This window comes from Primulina eburnea, chromosome 8 (genome assembly GCF_022965805.1).
Source record: "Primulina eburnea isolate SZY01 chromosome 8, ASM2296580v1, whole genome shotgun sequence".
In the NCBI taxonomy this organism is placed as follows: Eukaryota; Viridiplantae; Streptophyta; class Magnoliopsida; order Lamiales; family Gesneriaceae; genus Primulina; species Primulina eburnea.
Window position 1 is genome coordinate 35,262,238 of NC_133108.1, and position 19,906 is coordinate 35,282,143.

The 19,906-nt window shown below is 36.2% G+C and overlaps 1 protein-coding gene across 1 annotated transcript; it reads left to right on the forward strand.

Annotated features, from left to right (window-relative positions):
- Positions 1–3,135: 3,135 nt before the first annotated feature.
- LOC140839206 (uncharacterized) lies at positions 3,136–6,335 on the forward strand. The gene is made up of 3 exons (XM_073205839.1): positions 3,136–5,201; positions 5,370–6,247; positions 6,313–6,335. The coding sequence occupies exons 1-3, from the start codon at positions 3,136–3,138 to the stop codon at positions 6,333–6,335; spliced, it is 2,967 nt and encodes a 988-aa protein (XP_073061940.1).
- The last annotated feature ends 13,571 nt before the right edge of the window (positions 6,336–19,906 follow it).

Genomic DNA, 19,906 nt, shown 5'->3' on the forward strand with positions numbered 1-19,906 from the left:
GCTACTATTAGTAGCTAAACAAGTTTCTCCTCCTCTACAGGAGGTTACCATGTAATAATAAATGTTCTGTGTTTGAATAAAGAGATCTTTGCTCTTAGCCCCTCTCATGTATTATATTCAAAATTTTATCTTTTACTATACGCTCTAAGGTAGGAAACGAATTAGAGTTGTGCTAAGTGTTGCTGAAGGAATCTACTTAGTGACCATCGGTTGCGATCGTGTGGTTGGACTGTGAGGAGCAGTTCGTAAAATACGGTGGATATAACCCGATGGCACTCAGGTCAAAAAGGTATAAGATTTAATTTATTTTACGGAAGCATGATGGGCCATTATTTAAGAAAAGAAATCAATTATTTAAAATGAAGATATAAGGGCAAATTTGGAAATTTGAGAGAAAGGGGGAGTTGAAACAAATTTTTAGTGGGGTAGGGAGTAAAGAGAAGGTTGAGAATGGAAATAGGGATTTTTTGACAAATTCCCCGAATATTAATGTAACGTCGAATAAATAATATTTCTAGAAAATAAAATAAAATGGCTAAATAGATTTATAATCATGATAAACTCAACTTATTAGATTAATTTTGTAATTTTAATTTTTGCGTATGTAAGGTGAAATCAAACTTAATTTTTTTTATGGCTGGGCTGAATTAATCTAGTTTCCCAAAATCAAAATTAATCTGTCATTATGTACGAAGTTTACATTAAAAAAATCATATAGTCTTCGTATAAAAATAAATATGAATTGTTATATCCCGAGGGTAGTTAGACTGCACATATTTTTTAATAGAGTAGGTTTTTTGTGAGACGGCCTCATAGATTTTTATTTGTGAGACGGGTCAATCCTACCGATATTCACAATAAAAAGTAATACTCTTAGCATAGAAATTAATACTTTTTAATGAATGACCCAAATAAGATATTCGTCTCACAAAATGTGACCTGTGAGACCGTCTCACGGATCCTAATTTGTGAGACGTGTCAAACCTACCCATATTCACAATAAAAAATAATATTTTTTCGTGGATGACTCAAATAAAAGACCCGTCTCACAAATATGACCCATGAGACCGTCTCACACAAATTTTTACTTTTAAATCGATATGATTTAGCTAGAATATGTATAATGTATATTACCAGAAAATGTACCGCTAAATATTGGATAATTTGACATATTTTCCATTAATCTATAGCTAATGTTGGTTGACTTTGATGTCGTGGTAGAAATCATTTCTTCTGAAGTTCAAGCTAGTTTGTAAAGTTGGCCTACTCTTTTAATTTATGTAATTTTAATAATTAATTATTTTTAAGTGTTGATGTGATATTGAATGCAAAAAAGGAAAAAAAAAGGACAAAATTTACAAGAAAATAAAATAAAATATAGCGTAGTAAGACTTGAATTTGGAAACTAGGACAAATTTTTTTTAAAAAAAATGTAATATTTGGTTAAGGATGTTACCTTTGAAATTAAGTAATCTCTTTAACAAGTAACATTCATCTGTAATTTATATGTCCTATTTAAATTCCAGTTAAAAGTGTTATTAAAAGTTAGTATCTGTGCATTCTTAAATTTGGCCAATATTCCTATTATCTGTGTTGCTAACGTTTTGAAAAAAATGGTTAAACTAATGACATAAACTAGATAGTTCAGTATTTCAGTATATTTTTCTAATTAATCTTTAATGTTGAAGGAAAATAATGTTTTCTAAGTTTTCGATTGATATAGTTAATTATTTCCCTAGTATATTTTTCTCTATTGTTTTGATTGAGTAAATATTTGATTTTATTTTGCCTTCCTTAGATAATGAGATATTAAAAGATTTAGTAAATTGATAAGATATGGTTTCAATGTTTAAAAAGAGTTTATTCCTAATAAAACTCGTACTTTCCTTTCTTAATAGGTTCCCTTATGAGATAAGGCTCTCATCTATAAAAAAGAAAACCTAGGACGTTGAAGGTGGCTGTTTTCTACTCGAAGTAATACGCACACTTTGCACGTTCTGAATCTCAGAGAAAATCACTGTCAAATGTAGGGATGACAATGGGCCGGGGCGGGGGCGGGTTTGCCATTCCCATCCCCATCCCCGAATGCCATCCCCACCCCCATCCCCGCCCCCATCCCCGTTTTTTCGGGTTCGGGGAATCCCCAAACCCGAAACTTCGGGGATCAACTTACCATCCCCGTCCCCATCCCCATTTCAAAAATATTAATATGGCAAGACGATGACGGATTCGGATATTTTCTCAAACCAAAACTTATTATTATATATTATTATTAGATATAATTTTAATATTAATATTAATATCAATATCAACAATAATAATATTATTAATATTTTAAAAATTATATTATTAATACTAATAATACTATTATTTTATTATTGATAATATATTTTCGGGACGGGTTCGGGGATTTCGGGGATGAGGATAATAATCTCATATCCGCCTCGAACTATATCGGGGATTTAAAAAAATCCCCGAACCCGAACCCAAACCCGAAAAAATCGGGGATCCCCATCCCCGTTTCGGGTTTTCCCCGCGGGGGAAATTGCCATCCCTAGTCAAATGTTGTTGCGTTGAAGACTGCCGATAGCAAGTGTTGCCTTGAATGTTGGGAACATCTGAAGACAACATTTGTGCAGAAGTTGGCTGAAGATGGTTTCGCTTGGATCTACTGTTTGGGAACACGTTTAGCTTTCTTGTTTTAGTTTTTGTCTGGTTGTTTGTTTTTAGAAAACATTTGTTTTCTCAAAGTGTTGAGGAAATTGATTTCTGTCATAATCACTAGTATTAGGTTTTTGTGTAAACATTGTGGTTTTCTAGTGATTAATTTTTGCCATAAGGCACCGCACAAATATTTATACTTGTGCAAATTTAATCTCGTCCATCTATTTTTTTCAAGTCAATTTGTGTTATTAATTTTCCGTTGCACGTAGATGTTGTTCGAGATGTTGTAACATCTGGCACAACACCTAATTCTGACTAAACACAAATTTACTATTTTTAATCTTATTCTGATATTCTTATTATTTGTTATATCTGTCGGACAAAATAATCCTAACAAGTGGTATCAGAGCCAACTCTTGATATACTAAGTGCTGATTCTGGTTTTTGTTTTGTTTGACAGAAAAATATTCAATGGACATTACGTTTGCAAGTGCAACACTTCGACCACCAGTCCTTGATGGTACTAATTACAGCTTATGGAAGGTCAAGATAAGATACTACATAAAATCTCTAGATGAACGGGCGTGGCAGCGTGTCATCAACGGATGGACTCCACCAGTCGCAACAGATCAAGAGGGGGACAATCGACCAAAGCCTGAAAACGACTGGACTGCTGACGAAGTGCAAAATTCAAACCATAACTCAAAGGCTTTGAATGCTATATTCACATCGGTTGATATGAACATGTTCAGTTTAATCACAAACTGTACTTCGGCTAAAAGTGCATGGGATATCCTTCAATGTCATTGTGAAGGGTCTGAGAGTGTGAGACGAACCAGACTAAGGATGCTTACTTCCAAATTCGAGATGATGAGGATGGAAGAAACTGAAAGCATACTCGAGTATGATCGTCGTCTACGGGAGATTGCTAATGAGGCATTCAGTGCTGGAGAATCTATCTCCAGTAAGCGTCTAGTAAACAAAATCCTCCGTTCTCTGCCTGAAAGATTCAATATAAAAATCTGCGCAATAGATGAAGCTAAGGACACGTCTAAGATGTCAGTGGAAGATCTTATCAGCTCACTACGCACGTTTGAGATGAATCTGGACATGCAAAAGAAGGATAAAGGGAAGACAATTGCACTTCAAGCTTCTAATGACTCCTACAATGAGCTTCTTCAAATATCTCAGGAAGTCAATGATTCTGATCTTTGCGAGGATTCTATCTCTTTTATCACAAAAAAATTTGGTGATTACTTGAAAAGAATCCGGGAAAAGAAAAAAGATGCACAACCTTCTAGATCTCCTAGCCTCCCAGAAAAGCCACAAAGGTTCCCTGCGAAGTTACAAATTCAAACTAGGAAAGAAGGCAAGGGACAATTCAAACCAAGGAAGTTTGATTCGGTACAGTGTAGAGAATGCCAAGGGTTCGGCCACTACGCCAATGAGTGTGCAAACAGATTACACAAGAACAAAGGCTACAATGCATCCCTAAGCGATGAAGAATCTGATCTTGTGGAGAAGTCCACTGATGAAGACAACCAAACCTCCCTGACTGCGCTACTGACAGAAACCCGCTGGTTACAAGTGAATCCCTCAGGTGTTGCCCTAGGTGTTGCTACACCTGGCTTCAACATTTGTGAAAAATCAGTCTGTCTCAACTCTACAGTTTCTGGAAACTTGAATGAAGATGATCTGGAGGTTGACGATGAAGAACTTACTCTTGAAAGTGTCCGGGAGCTTTATGAAGAACTGTTTGAAGATTGGACCAAAAGAAACAAGCTCAATGCAAATCTGGTGAAAGAAAATGCCGAATTAAAATCGGCGGTGAAAGAAAATGCTGATCTAAAAGTAGTGGTTGCTAAACTTGAAGTAATTTTGAGCAAAAAAGATTTGGAACTTGGAAAGACCAGAGCAGATCTTCAAAAAGCAACTGAAACCTTGTCCAAATTTAACACAAGCTCATCCAAGCTTGAATCCATTCTTCTGATGGGAAGAGGTGACAAGAAAGGCTTAGGGTTCAAGGACAGTGTGTATGAAACAGGTGAATCTTCCAAGCCTACTGTCTTTGTGAAAGGAAAAGCTGATACATCTTCACAACTTCAATCCAAGTCTCCCATCAAAAGCTCTCCTCCAATAAAACAACCTTCTGCACCAATTTCTAAGAGAAGAAAACGAAGGTATGTATGTCATTACTACTTTAAGCCTGGTCATATCAGGCCATACTATTTTAAACTCAGGGATGATCGCATGAATCAAAAGTCGAGCCAGATGTTGTCCCGAATGTTGTCCAACACTTTCCGCAACACCTCACACCATCGACCTACAGTAAGACAAATTTGGGTCCCAAAGGTAAAAACTCACTGTAAAGTTGTCTACACTTCATTGAAAACTAATACTGCAGGTCATTGGTACTTTGATAGTGGAAGCTCACGCCACATGACGGGCTCTAAAGAACATCTAATCGAGTATGTTGAACAAAAGTGTGGTATAGTGACCTATGGAGGGGGGAGCAAAAGGAAGAATTGTAGGAAAGGGTACATTGAATGTTGAAGGACTGCCGAAGCTTCACAATGTGCTCCATGTTGAAGGATTGAATTCAAATTTAATAAGCATAAGCCAAATATGTGATGATAATTTGTTTGTTAAATTTGATAAACATAACTGTGAAGTCTTTGATGAGTCGAATGTGTATATTATGACAGGTACAAGGTCCTCAGACAATTGTTACCAAATAGGAGAAGATCTTCCTGCAAATATGTGCAAATCACCGAACTTGACCTTTGGCATCAAAAACTCAGACATGTAAATTTCAAAATCCTGAAAAACTTGAGTAAGTACGATGCAGTAAGAGGTATGCCTAATCTCTCCTCTGGTATACCATATGTGTGCGGTGACTGTCAAAAGGGTAAACAGACTCACGTGTCGCATCCAGTGTTGTCAACACCTGGGACAACACGGTGTCTGGAATTACTACACATGGATCTTATGGGTCCTATGGAAGTTGAGAGCCTTGGAGGTAAGAAATACTCTTTCGTATGTGTTGATGACTTCTCCCGTTTCTCATGGGTTAATTTTATTAAAGAGAAGTCAGATACGTTCGATGTATTCAAAAACTTGATCACTAGAATCACTAACCTCCACAGTCTGAAGATAAGAAGGATCAAGACTGATCACGGTAAAGAATTTGAAAATCGCTCATTCTCATCATTCTGTGACAGGAAAGGTATTTCTCATGAATTTTCAGCACCAAAAACACCACAACAGAATGGCATTAATGAACGTAAGAAGAGGACTTTGCAAGAAATGGCAAGAGTAATGCTAACTTCTAAGAACCTTGCAAAGCGTTTTTGGGTAGAAGCCCTTAACACAACATGTCATATTTCAAATAGGGTGTATCTAAGGAGTGGATCAACCATGACCTCTTATGAGATAATTATGGGAAAGAAACTTAACCTTAGATACTTTCTTGTTTTTGGCTGTGTATGTTACACTTTGAATGACAGGGATCAACTGGCTAAGTTTGACTCCAAGAGTGATAAGTGTCTGTTTCTCGGATATGCCACTAATAGTCGTGCTTATCGTATGTTTAATCTTAGAACAAGGACTATTAGGAATAAATTAATGTTGTTTTTGATGACTGTGCAGATCTTAAGAAGAAAACTGCATAAGATGATGTTGAAGATCTTTTGGAAACTCAAATACCGCTGAAAATGACAGATGTTGCTCCAGATGTTGCAACATCCGGCACAACATGTGACATTGATGTCAACGAATCGAAGGAATATGTTCAAAGCGATAATGAGGAAGTCGATGATGGACCATGTATCCCAAGCAAAATCCAAAAGAACCACCCGTCGTCTCAAATCATTGGAGGAATGAGTGAAGATATCCAGACCAGAAAGAAGGATAAAATTGACTACCGAAAAATGGTTGGACTTGTGTGCATGAGTACCATGTACTCGCAGGTTAGATTCTCATGTTTTGTGTCTCAAATTGAGCCAAAAAATGTTTTGGAAGCACTAAAAGACGAATTTTGGACTGATGATATGCATGATGAACTTGAAGAGTTTTTTCGAAATGATGTGTGGACTCTAGTTCCACCCCCTGACCATGGCAATATCATTGGATCAAAATGGGTTTTTAAAAATAAAACTGACGAGTCAGGAAACATCATTCGAAATAAAGCACAGCTGGTTGCTCAGGGGTACACACAGGTTGAGGGGGTTGATTTCGATGAGACCTTTGCTCCTGTTGCCCGCATTGAGTCAATCCGGCTCTTACTTGCCATTGCATGCTACATGAAAATAAAACTTTTCCAAATGGACGTTAAAAGCGCCTTCTTGAACGGGTTCTTGAGTGAGGAAGTTCATGTGAGACAGCCAAAAGGATTCGAGGATCCACATAATCCAAATCATGTGTACAAATTGAAAAAGGCTCTCTACGGCTTGAAGCAAGCACCCCGTGCATTGTATGGGAGGTTGACTGACTATCTCCTTGACATTGGATTTACTCGAGGTGAGGTAGATAAAACACTTTTCATTCAAAAGGCCAAAGGTGAGATTCTTATTTGTCAGATCTATGTCGATGATATGATCTTTGGTTCTTCATCACAAAAGCATGCCAATGACTTTGTTGAATGCATGTCATCTATGTTTGAAATGAGCATGGTTGGTGAGCTAAACTTCTTTCTGGGTTTGCAAATAAAACAAATGCATGACGGCATTTTCTTGTGTCAAAGCAAGTATGCAAAAAATTTGATTAAGAAATTTGCAAATAAAAACACCAAGCACATGAAAACACCAATGGGATCAAATGAAAAACTATTTAAAGATGTTGCGGCCGAAGATGTTGACAACACCCTTTACCGCAGCATCATAGGAAGTCTCTTATACTTGACTGCTAGCCGCCCTGACTTAATGTTTAGTGTGTGTTTATGTGCTAGATACCAATCTAATCCTAAGATCTCTCACTTAAAAGCCGTAAAACGTATCCTACGATACATAGCCGGAACCATTAATCTAGGATTATGGTACACTCACGAAACCAACTCAAATCTAGTAGGATTCTCAGATGCTGACTGGGCGGGGATTTAGTGATAGAAAAAGTACTTCTGGGGGCTGTTTCTATCTTGGCAATAACTTGATTTCATGGCATAGTCGAAAACAGAATTGCGTATCTTTATCCACTGCTGAATCCGAATATGTGGCAGTCAGAAATGCTTGTACCCAACTTCTGTGGATGAATCAAATGATAGAGGATTACGGACTAAAAGTGAACCTTTGATGGTGTACTGTGATAATTCTAGTGCAATTAACATTTCAAAAAATCCAGTACAACACTCTCGAACTAAGCACATAGACATAAGGCATCATTTTATTCGAGACTTGGTGGAAAAAGGATTGATTAGAATTTATTTTGTCGATACAAATAACAAATTGGCTGACATATTCCCAAAAGCCTTAGACTTTGAGAGATTCTCCAATCTTAGGAAATCTCTCAGCATGTGTTCTGCTTGATCATTGATAGATGTTGTCCCAGATGTTACAACATCTCGGACAACACCTAACTTGCATGTGCATTTCTAGGACTTAGGCATACCACATTGCATTCATACTGTGATATGTTGTGTTGAAACTATGTAGCATAAGTTTTCTGACGCCCTCACAATTCCCTGCTATCTTTTAAATCTTCACATCTATACATTTGAACTCTGTCACTAAGATCTTGACGATTGGTCACTTGACTCTAACCAATGTGACAAGTCACCTTAGAGAAATTAAAAAGTAAAGAAGAGGGTCTGTGATTAGAAGGAAGATGGAAAAAGTTATCTAAAAGAGCCCATTGAAGGCTGTGCTTTTAGTATGGGAGCTACCCCTTCTAAACTCAACACAGAAATAGGAGAAAATGGAAACAACTACCTAGGTGAGTCCAATGAAGACCGTTCTCTTAGTGTGGGAGCTGCCACTCCTATGTTCAGAAAGTTGTTAAGTCATCAAGTGTGAAGATAATCAAATTTGTTTTCGGGAATTGTGCGTGTTGTCAGGAGATGTTGCCAACATTTTTGACAACACTTCATCTGTAAACATATCTCATATCAGCTCTCATGGCTCTAATTTTGTTACATTCTGTTTTAGACATAATTAGGTCATGCATAAACATATTTCCGTGAATATTGGCGTGCCACTAAGATTTTAATAATTCGACAAAAGAAAATTCAATGAAAATCCAGATTGTGCGAAAATCTCGAATTTACGAGTTGCTCAATGACTAGTGGAGCGAAAGTCGATGTGGGTTACTTCTGGTAATTTTGAATCATTTTTGTGTGAAAATTTAACTCTGAAATTCATCGAGGTTAACGGCTAATTTTTGATGAGTTTAATTTTTATTACCGTTAGACTTACAGGGAGTTACATTGTGCTTAATTGTGATTATTAGTCTCTCTACTCCACACTTACTTTACAATCACTACTCTAGAAACCCTAAGCAATTGCTCCAGCACTTTCGAATTTCCTTCTGAAATTTGCTTCATGTCTCTGTTTAAAACTTGCAAATTACCATCAATGGAAGGCAAAGGCTTTGATCCCCTTGACATTCAGAGTGAAATGGGGCACACAAAAAATATTGTTCCTAGTGAGACAACATCTGCTACGACACCCGCTGTCGAATCGTCCCTCCCATTGACGCTGACGACTGAAGATCCAGTCCCTTTGGAGGTAATTGCACCAGGCGAACCCGGAAATGCCTTCGATGTTGAGAATCCACCAATTATCCAAGTATTCAATCCTCCGCGTCAACCTGTTCGTCGATCCAAAAGACAGGCTGGGTATAATCCTGACCTTACACCAGGAAAACTCTTTCGGTACAAAGGGCAATCATCCACTCGCCCATCGTTGATTGACCGTGCAGAGACCTCGGGAGATGACTCTGCTGATGGGGACTACGAATTGGTTGCTCGTAAAAAATCTGCACCACGGGTTACTGTTGTCTCGGCATCCTCCTCTTCTGGCCAGGATGATGATGATGCTCTCTCTGAGACTGTCCCCTCTACAACACCACCCTCTCAGAATCCTTCTGAAGAAAGTGAGGTTGAAATGTCGCTGGCCCAATTTATGGCCAACTTGAAAAATCAGAAGGGTAAGGCTCCATCTACCTCTACCGGTCACCATATCTCTCCAGGTCCAACTGCATCTAGTCCATCTACAGATGACTCTGCTAGCGAGGCGGCTTCTGGTGGTGCTAGCCCAGCCAATCACCCTGAACCTATGGATGTCGTCCTCAGTGTCCTCTCGCCCCAGATGTTGAGGACACTGAGGACGACATTGATCTATCTGCATATGACCTGGCCAACAGCTACAACAACATGTTTTACTCTGAGACGGCATTCTCGAACTGGCCTCTCTATGCAAATCGAGAGTTCGTTGCGGAGCGCAATGTGGATTTGGAAGCATTTTTTCGGTACAATTTAATTGAGTTTCTAAAGTCTAGGGGTATGTTTTCAACGTGCTCATCTATTCTCCCTTACTGTCATAAAGCTATCCTCGAATTTTATGGAAATCTTTCTTTAAGTGTTGGCGATCCAAGATCGGCAAAATTTGGACAAGTTTTTGTCCGCAACAGGGTGTACAATTTCACGGCCGATGTAATCAATGCACACTATGGTACACATGCTGTTGCCGAAAGCTCTCCTCCGGATCTAGGAGAGGTAATTTCTGTCCTCACTGGTGGCATGGTCAGCACGTTCCCTCTCCACCCACACAAGGTCTCAGCTGCTACGCTTACATCACTCTATTCGGTACTGCACAAGATTGCCATCCAAAATTGGACTCCGACTACTAATACCACTGTTGTCACCAAAGCTCAGGCCCTCACTTTATTTGCGGTTGGAAGTTCAACCTTAAATTTTGGCCGCCTGGTGTTCAACACAGTTTTGCAGTATGCTAACGGAGGTTTGAAGTCATCCAAGCTTCCATTTCCATCTCTCATTTATGGCATCCTGGAGTCCCAGGGGTTTATTAAGGATATCGTAGAACCTTTGTCTTTGGCTACTAACCCTCTCAAGATTACTTCTGCTCTTCTGCACGGCAAGAGGAAGGTTGATCTTCCATGGAATGCCTCTGCCTCAGTACCCCCTGATAGTGGTGCTTCTCAGCCTCCCACCTCTACCACCTCGCCTCCGGCTACTGGTCCTTCTCCACATACCACCTTCTCTCCATCCTCGTCTGGATATGTGAAGATAGCAGTCCCTGGTGCCCAGATGTTTCTCGATCATGCCCTGAAGAAGATTGCACAAGCCAAAGCGGATTTGGCTTTCTATGAGGATGTGGCTACTACCATCCAAGCACTGTTGGCAGTTGGAGTCTTTCATGGACAAAAAAGGGGAGATGATGTTGGTCCCTCTGGCACTAAGGATGACATTGATACAGATGATGAAGATGATAGTGATGATACTGAGGATGATGAATGAATGACCGTTTTTTGATCTTAACTCTTTTAATCTTCTGTTTTAATTTTAACTGTTCTTATAGTGTTAGTACTAGTGTGTATGCGTGTGTTTATGCTTTTACTATGTTTGTGCGTCTGCTGCTCGTGCATTATTGAAATATCAAGATTTTGTGCAGATGTTGCTGTGAATGTTGTCACTACTATTAACAACACCTCTGCTAACCATATCTTATTGAGGGGGAGACAAACGTTCTTAAACTCAGGGGGAGTTAAAGTGAACTAATAATGATAAATGGGTTTGATCTCATTTTGTCCACGAAAGGCAAAAATGGGGAGATTGAAGGAAAATAATGTTTTTCAAGTTTTCGATTGATATAATTAATTATTTTCCTAGTATATTTTTCCCTATTGTTTTGATTGAGTAAATATTTGATTTGATTTTGCCTTCCTTAGATAATGAGATATTAAAAGATTTAGTAAATTGATAAGATATGATTTCAATGTTTAAAAAGAGTTTATTCCTAATAAAACTCTTACTTTCCTTTCTTAATAGGTTCCCTTATGAGATAAGGCTCTCATCTATAAAAAGGAAAACCTAGGACGTTGAAGGTGGCTGTTTTCTACTCGAAGTAATACGCACACTTTGCACGTTCTGAATCTCAGAGAAAATCACTGTCAAACGTTGCTGCGTTGAAGACTGCCGATAGCAAGTGTTGCCTTGAATGTTGGGAACTTCTGAAGACAACATCTGTGCAGAAGTTGGCTGAAGATTGTTTCGCTTGGATCTACTGTTTGGGAACACGTTTAGCTTTCTTGTTTTAGTTTTTGTCTGGTTGTTTGTTTTTAGAAAGCATTTGTTTTCTCAAAGTGTTGAGGAAATTGATTTCTGTCATAATCACTAGTATTAGGTTTTTGTGTAAAAATTGTGGTTTTGTAGTGATTAATTTTTGCCATAAGGCACTAAATACTTGTGCAAATTTAATCTCGTCCGTCTATTTGTTTCAAGTCAATTTGTGTTATTAATTTCCGCTGCACGTAGATGTTGTCCCATCTGGCACAACACCTAATTCTGACTAAACACAAATTTACTATTTTTAATCTTATTCTGATATTTTTATTATTTGTTATATCTGTCGGACAAAATAATCCTAACAAATGTCTTTATTAGATCTCACTTATATCTAAACGTCACAGAAAAGCTTACGTGAAATTGTCTTAACATATTGAATTTGTTAAACATATTTTTAATTAAATCTGACCAATGAAAAATATTGTTTTTTATATTTGCAAAATATTATTTTTGTTATTTATATTATATATAAAAAGTTGTGTAATATACGTTGATTTGAGTGAGAAGTATTATATTTTATATTAAAAATATATTAGGTAATATATGTAGATCATTTAAGTAAAAATTATTAGTTTTTAATTCAAAAATATTATTTTAATTTTTGATATGAATCAAGTTAACTCGTAGCAAACGTGACTTTTGGATATGAAACTTTCTCGTCTAAGCTCTAACATGTTGCTAACTGACGTACGATTTTATTCCCCGGGAGGCCGGGACCTTTTTAAGTACACTTAGCAAGATTATCCGGGCCGATAATACCTCTTACATGGACTCTAATATATATCTTGTATATGGAAAATAATATTTTTTGTTATTAATTTTTTTAATGTGAGTTTTGATTTATCAAATTTTCGAAGTTGTTTAATTACACTCAATTTTATATTTTTCCTTCGGTCATATTTTACGGAAGTACTTATGTGACCGGAAAAATGATGACATAATATCGACAAAGTAAAAATTGGAAATTTGTTCGATGTTGTGTCGTCAACCGTTTGGATCAAATAATAATAAAAATAATAATATAACAAAATCAAACTTTATATATATATATATATATATATATATATATATATATATATATATATATATATATATATATAAAGGAATACTATATTCCTGAATGACATTTTTCTTTTTGATAAATAATATGCATTAAAATATAGAGTTTTATCTTTTTAGACTATTGATATTTATGATAAGATCTATACTAAGTCTATATATGGTATTATTTAAAAGAGTTTGATTCCTAATGAAACTCTTGTTTCTATATTTTTTAGGTATCTATTCAATGAAGAAGATCTGGAGAAAACAAAGCATATAAATATGAGTGAATAGATGTTGCGATTGATCGATGAATATAGACGCTGCTGGAGAGCAAGCATGGGGAGTTGGTTATTTACTTCGAAGAAATCAAGTGTTTAAGCCAATTCTTATTATTGTGTTCTCGTGAAGTGTTGAAGACAAGTAGATACAACAATCAATCACAGTGCTGATTAGAGATTTTTCAATCAAACAGAATTTTGGCTTCTCAAAAGTTCCATCTGCTGTTATTTGGTTGTTTTTGTGTTAAGAATTTTGGATAGACTTTGCTCCCTCACATTGTTAAGGGAGTTAACTTTTCTTTATTCATTAGTATTTCTTTGTTGTAAATTGACAATATTTTCTAATGAAACTTTTGCCCTGAGGCATACACAAATATATATATATATATATATATATATATATATATATATATATATATATATATATATATATATATATATATATATATTTGCATGATTAATTCTATCTCATTTTATTCATCAAGAGTAATTGTGCATTAAATTAAATTATTGTGTTGTATGTCGTGTTAAGGTGTTACAATACTGCACACAACAACTATACATGATTCACAAAATTATCCACTTATTTAGTACTTTTACATTAAACATCCCTTCAATTGGTATCAAGAGCGACACTTGACGTTTACTAAGTGAGATTCTGGTTATTTTTGTTTGAACGAGAAAAAAATATTATGGATGTGTCAACTGCTAACATCGCACTATGACAACAAGTTTTGGATGGATCCGACTATTCTCTTTGGAAAGTTAAGATGATGATCTACATCAAATCCATTGAAGAAATAACATGATAACGTGTTATAAATGGTTGGACTCCACCAAATACTATTGATGAAGATGATGGCAATTTAGTTAACCATAAAGTGCATGGACAACTTATGAAGTCCAGATTTCGAGCTTCAACTCAAGGCCACTCAATGTCATTTTCACTTATGTTGACATAAACATGTTCAGTCTAGTAACCAACCGTGTCTTTGCCAAGGATGTATGAGAAATTCTTCAAAGGCGCTGTGAATTCTGAAAGCTTACGAAGAACTAAGCTAATGATGCTAACCACGAAATTGAAAATCTGGGAATGGAAGAAACCGAGAAAATTACTGCATATGATCGTCGTATTCGAGACATTAGCAATGAAGCTTTTAGTCTTGGTGACCTGATTTCAAATGAGAGATTGGCCAGCAAGGTTTTAATATCTCTTTCAAAATGCTTCAACATCAAGATTTATGCAATTTATGAAGCGAAATACAACACTAAAGCTGGATTGGATGATTTAATAAGCTCCCTTAGAAAGTTTCAGATGAATATTGATATATTGAAGAAAGACGAACTGAATACTTTTGCATTCGAAGTCTCAAACGATTCCTACAAAGATTTATTTCAACTCTCTCAGGAAGTCAATGAATCTTATCTATGCGAATAGTTCATCTTGTTGATCACAAAGAAATTCATAGACTACCCGAAGAAGACAAGGGATAAAAAGAAAATATGCCAACCACCCAAACTGCCAAGTTTAGTTGCTCTAGATAAAACTCAGAGATTCTCACCCATTCAAGGACAGTTTCAACCAGGAATGGAGGAAACAATAAATTAGTTGTCAATAAGTTAGACTCGGTTCAATGCAGAGAATATTCTGGTTTTGTACATTATGCAAATGAGTGTGCTAATAGACTTAGCAAAAACACATGGATGAATGTTTCTTTAAATGATGGAGAATCTAATGAAAAACAAAAATACAATGAAGGGGAAATCACTCTTCCTTGTCTCTACTGAAGGAGAAACGTTCAATGCAAGTTAATCCACTTGGTGTTGTCTCTGGTGTTGCGACACATGGTAAAAAAAATATCTCCAAATTCATCAAGTTTAAGATGCCTCGATTTGACAACTTCCACCGATCCGAGTGATATGGAGACTCTTGAAGTTGACGAAGAAGAAATCACCCTGGAAAGAGTATACAAACTTTATAAGGAACTATATACTGATTGGATCAAAAGAAAAAAAAACTGAACCCGACTCTCTCAAAAGAAAACATCGAGCTAAAATGTTGTGTGGCCAGACATGAAGTGATGTTAAGTAAGAAAGACTTGGAATTGTGCAAGACTAAGGCCGAACTCGAAAAGGTTACAAAGACTGAACTTGACAAGGCTACAAAGACACTTGCTAAGTTCAACTCAAACTCATCCAAATTGACTCCATATTGATGATAGGAAAGGATAATACAGCTGGTCTATGATGCATCATCAGTGTGTTTGAACATGGAGAATATTTCAACTCTAAGTTACAACCAACTGTCTTTAAGAAAGGAAGTGTTGATACTATTGTTCAACCAAAAGTCACTCCTTCGATCAAAAGTCTACAAACCAATAAGCGAGATTTTTTTTCAAAAACTTAAACATAAGAGACGTCGTTTTGTATGTCACTGCTGTTTTAATCCATATCACATAAAACTTTATCTTTTCAAGATGAAAGAAGACTAAATGATCTAGGAAGAAAATCAGATGTTGCACAAGGTGTCACACAACAACAATCGCAACATTTTCATCAAGAGAACTTCAGTGAAGAAGATTTGTATACCTAAATCTGAAATTTGTTGTACCGTTGTTTATATCTCTTTAAAAACTAACATTGCATGTATCTGGTACTTCGATAGTGAGTGATCATGCTGCATGATAGGTACAAATGTAAGGTCCAAAATGTGATAACGTAATCCAACTGCATGCAAATCTAGGATAAATGGAAAATGTTTAATTAAATTGTTTTAATTGTATTTATTGAATGAGGTAGGCATGTTTACATGTTTAAAATATGATTTTATATTAGAATATATAAAACTGTGTTTTAAAGGTTATTCGAGACACAATCGAGGAACGAAGACCGAGGACCGTAAAGGAATTTTTTTTATTAAATGATATTTTTCACTGTTGCTTGTGAATGTATATATATACTACTTGTTGTCATTGTTAAGGTTTGTTGAGTTAATAGACTCAATAGGTGTGAATGAGAATAATTTTGATGATGATGAAGGACTTGATGGTTGAACTAGTTGGGCTGATAGTGCACATAATCTGAGGACCTTTGCTAGTTTTTCTGCACTTTTATGATTTAAGATTACTTTAAAGATTTTAACTAGGAGAGTCCAATGAAGACCATTCTTCTAGTGTGAGACCTACCACTTTTGAATCAAAATGTAATTTAAATAGCCTAAAAGTGTGTAGAAGAAAATACATTAAAATATTTTTTTATATAATGTTTAAGGCATAATTAGTTCATGCATACTATTGGTTATATGAATTTATCTTGATAAGTGGCTTACCATGTTTAAATTGTGACATGTGGATAAACTCTAATCTTTCTAATTTTGAATATTCTTGATTTCTAGTGGTGTAGTGGGTTGAGATGAAGAGGAGTAAAATCTGGATGTTTAACTTGAAAAAATATCGCATTGGTTCGTATTTGTACTGCTGGTGCAAAGATTAAAATCTTGACAGAAACGAGCGATTTTCTCAGCAAATGATTTTGTTACTGATGGAAGAAAACATAGTTAATGTTTAACATAACTACACAATTTCATCACTGCTAATTGTTCTTACTTTTCAATTCAAACTCTCTATGCCCTCATCATTCGTGTTCTATTTGCAATTTTTCGTTGTGTTTATCTCGATTTCCTTATGTAATCATCGTGTACAATGGTAGAAAATAGATAGGATCATTAGGATATTCGAACCAAAATGACTGCAAGATTAGTTGTTCTACCACATCTGGAAACACCGCTACAAATTCTCTTACTTTGAACCTCTTCAAATGGTTGTGGTCATCGAGGACCCAATCATTATTGAATTCATTGCCCTTGTAGAACCGGACAACGAAATCGATGTTGAAAATTCTCCGAATTTAAGGTGATTAATAGGGTCTTCCATGTTCCACCGCAACCAAGAAGATCAAAGCGTCAGGCTGGGTATGACCCTGAATTAGTTCCATCCAAGAAATTTAAGCATAAAGAAGAATCGTCCTATTATGACAAAAAAAGAACGTCAACTCTGGTGATTCAACTATGGATGTTGTAAGACCAAGTGATCTTATTGGCGATGAAGAATATTCTTGAGTTTCTCTTTCAATTGAAAAAGTATAAAATGTTGAAGAAAGCCTCTTCAGAGGTTGAAGAACCTAATGAAGAAATATTGCAAGAATTCGGTGAAAATCGCCTAGGGAATTCTGATTGTTCAACTTCTAATTCTGATTCTGATTTTGAAGATATGTTGATGATGAAGAGGGTGGTGATGAATAACATGATGATGTTGTTGCTATTGTTGATGTTGAGGAAGGTTTTGAAAACACTCCTGAAAACAGTTATACTGCTGACAATGACTTTAATGGGTCATTTTCTGCTAAATTCTACTCTAAATTATCCCTATGTCTATAACCAATGTACATCAATAAAAGACTAATTGATGAGAAGAACATTGATTTGATGCCTATGAGAGGAAAAAATTTGACTCTGTTTCTGACCAATCGAGGGCTCCTGTCAATAGTGGCAGCAGTGGCACCCTACTACCGAAGGCCAATTCTGGAATTCCTTTAAAAAATTTCATCCAGTGTGGGTGATGAGAGATCAATGAAGTCTGCATGAATGTTTGTCCGTGATAAGTTCTACAACTTCAATCATTCACTTATCAATGCATTCTACAACACTCCTATCGAAGAAGAAAGAATGACCCCGGATATCAATGAAATTACTGTTGTCCTCACTGTAGGCCTCATCAAGATTTGTCCAGACCATCCCAAAAGGCTGTTTGCAGCGAACATAACTTCTTTATATTCAATGCTGCACAAGATGACCATCCTCAATTGGACCCCGGCAATGAATACAACGGTTTTTACAAGAGCTCAAGCTCTTGTTTTGTTTTCCATTGGAACTGAGAATACATTCAACCTCGCAAAGCTTGTATTCAAGATTGTGCTTCAATTTGCTGACGGATGACTGAAATCAACAAAGCTATTGTTTCCATATTTAATCTATGGTATTATGTAATATTCAGGTTTTATCATATATTGATGACGATCTCTATGATGTTGGTGAAAAGCTGAAGATCTCCCCAACTTACTTAAAGAGGAATATGAAGTTGGACCTTCTCTGGTCTGCTACTGGTGTTGCCCCCGGTGTTGGCAACATGACATCGTCATATATCGTGAACCTTACGAGTTTAATGTTGTCTTCCTATGTTCTACAAGATCAAATTGAATTTGACATTAAGCAAATCAGCAATGCGAAATAGCTCATAGCTCATTATGAAGCTAAAGTAGCCGAGAGCCTCTGTTCAGAGTGATTCCAATTATTTTATTAATTCCAAAAACGCTTACTTTTGGAGGTTGCAGTGCATTTTGGCTAAAAAAAAAAGAGCAGGAGAAGCTGCAGTAAGTGAATGTGTTGAAGCAGCAACAAAAATGGAAGAAGAATGATGTACTGAAGAAGAATTAGATAGAGTTGGAGTTGAAACTTGTGGGGCCCTTAACTCTTAATCGTTATTACAATGTAATTTGATTAGGGTTAATTAATTACTCACAGCGAAAACGAGTTTAAATTTTCTTTACAATGAGCCCAAAATATCTAATTTGAATACTAAAAATAGTATTTCATCTCATATCATAAAATATGCCTACACATAAACACACCAACCACATACAAACAACTCATATCCTCGTGACATGTCCTGGTATATAGATACATATACATATATACTGGGAAAGACCACGAAATCTCAAATCAACCTTGAATCCCTCCAGAAGTACCATCGCCGGCCTCCTGATATCCTGGAGTACCTGCCATTGTCCACACACAAAGACAATAACAGCCCTTGGGGGTGAGCAAATCTCAGCCTGAAGCAGCCACAATATATACCACAGATATCTAAACAATGATATATGATATGCAATGCATGTATGTCGTGGAGGTATCAGGTCAAATGCCCATCCACTGAGCACAGGTCAGGATCAATCGAATCGCTATCAAATCAATGCTCGAGCTGGCACATCGACCTCAATCAGGGATACTCGTATGATAGCGTCGACAAAGCGCCATCAAATCCCAAATCTGAATCAATCATCGGGACCACTAATGTCTATGTTTTAAGGGCCACATAATTCCAAACATAGCATCGTGTTCACAAGCCCTAGAATCAAATTCAATCATATCAGGGTATCCAAGATCATAGCTCAACGTGCATGTCATGTATGCCACATCAACTCAACAAATAAGACATATAGACATGTAATCTCAATCCAATCAATCAAACATATATCATATAATACAGATACATGTCGTATGTTACCCGATCGCAACATACCTCAATTCTTCGTTCCAATTGATGTAGCTTGAAGATATCAGTATAATAATCTATCTACATCAAATGCATATTCATTTAAATCAATAACATCATTCAAAATCAACAATATAAGTTTCAAATATCTTTTGAATCTTCGAAAATTCATATCAAATTCAAATCATCGCATAATTACATTTCGACTTCAAAACTTAGTTTCTTGTCGGTTATTCTATCGCATATATTTATCAAAATTAATAACAACTGATAAATAATTCTTCAATCTTAATCCA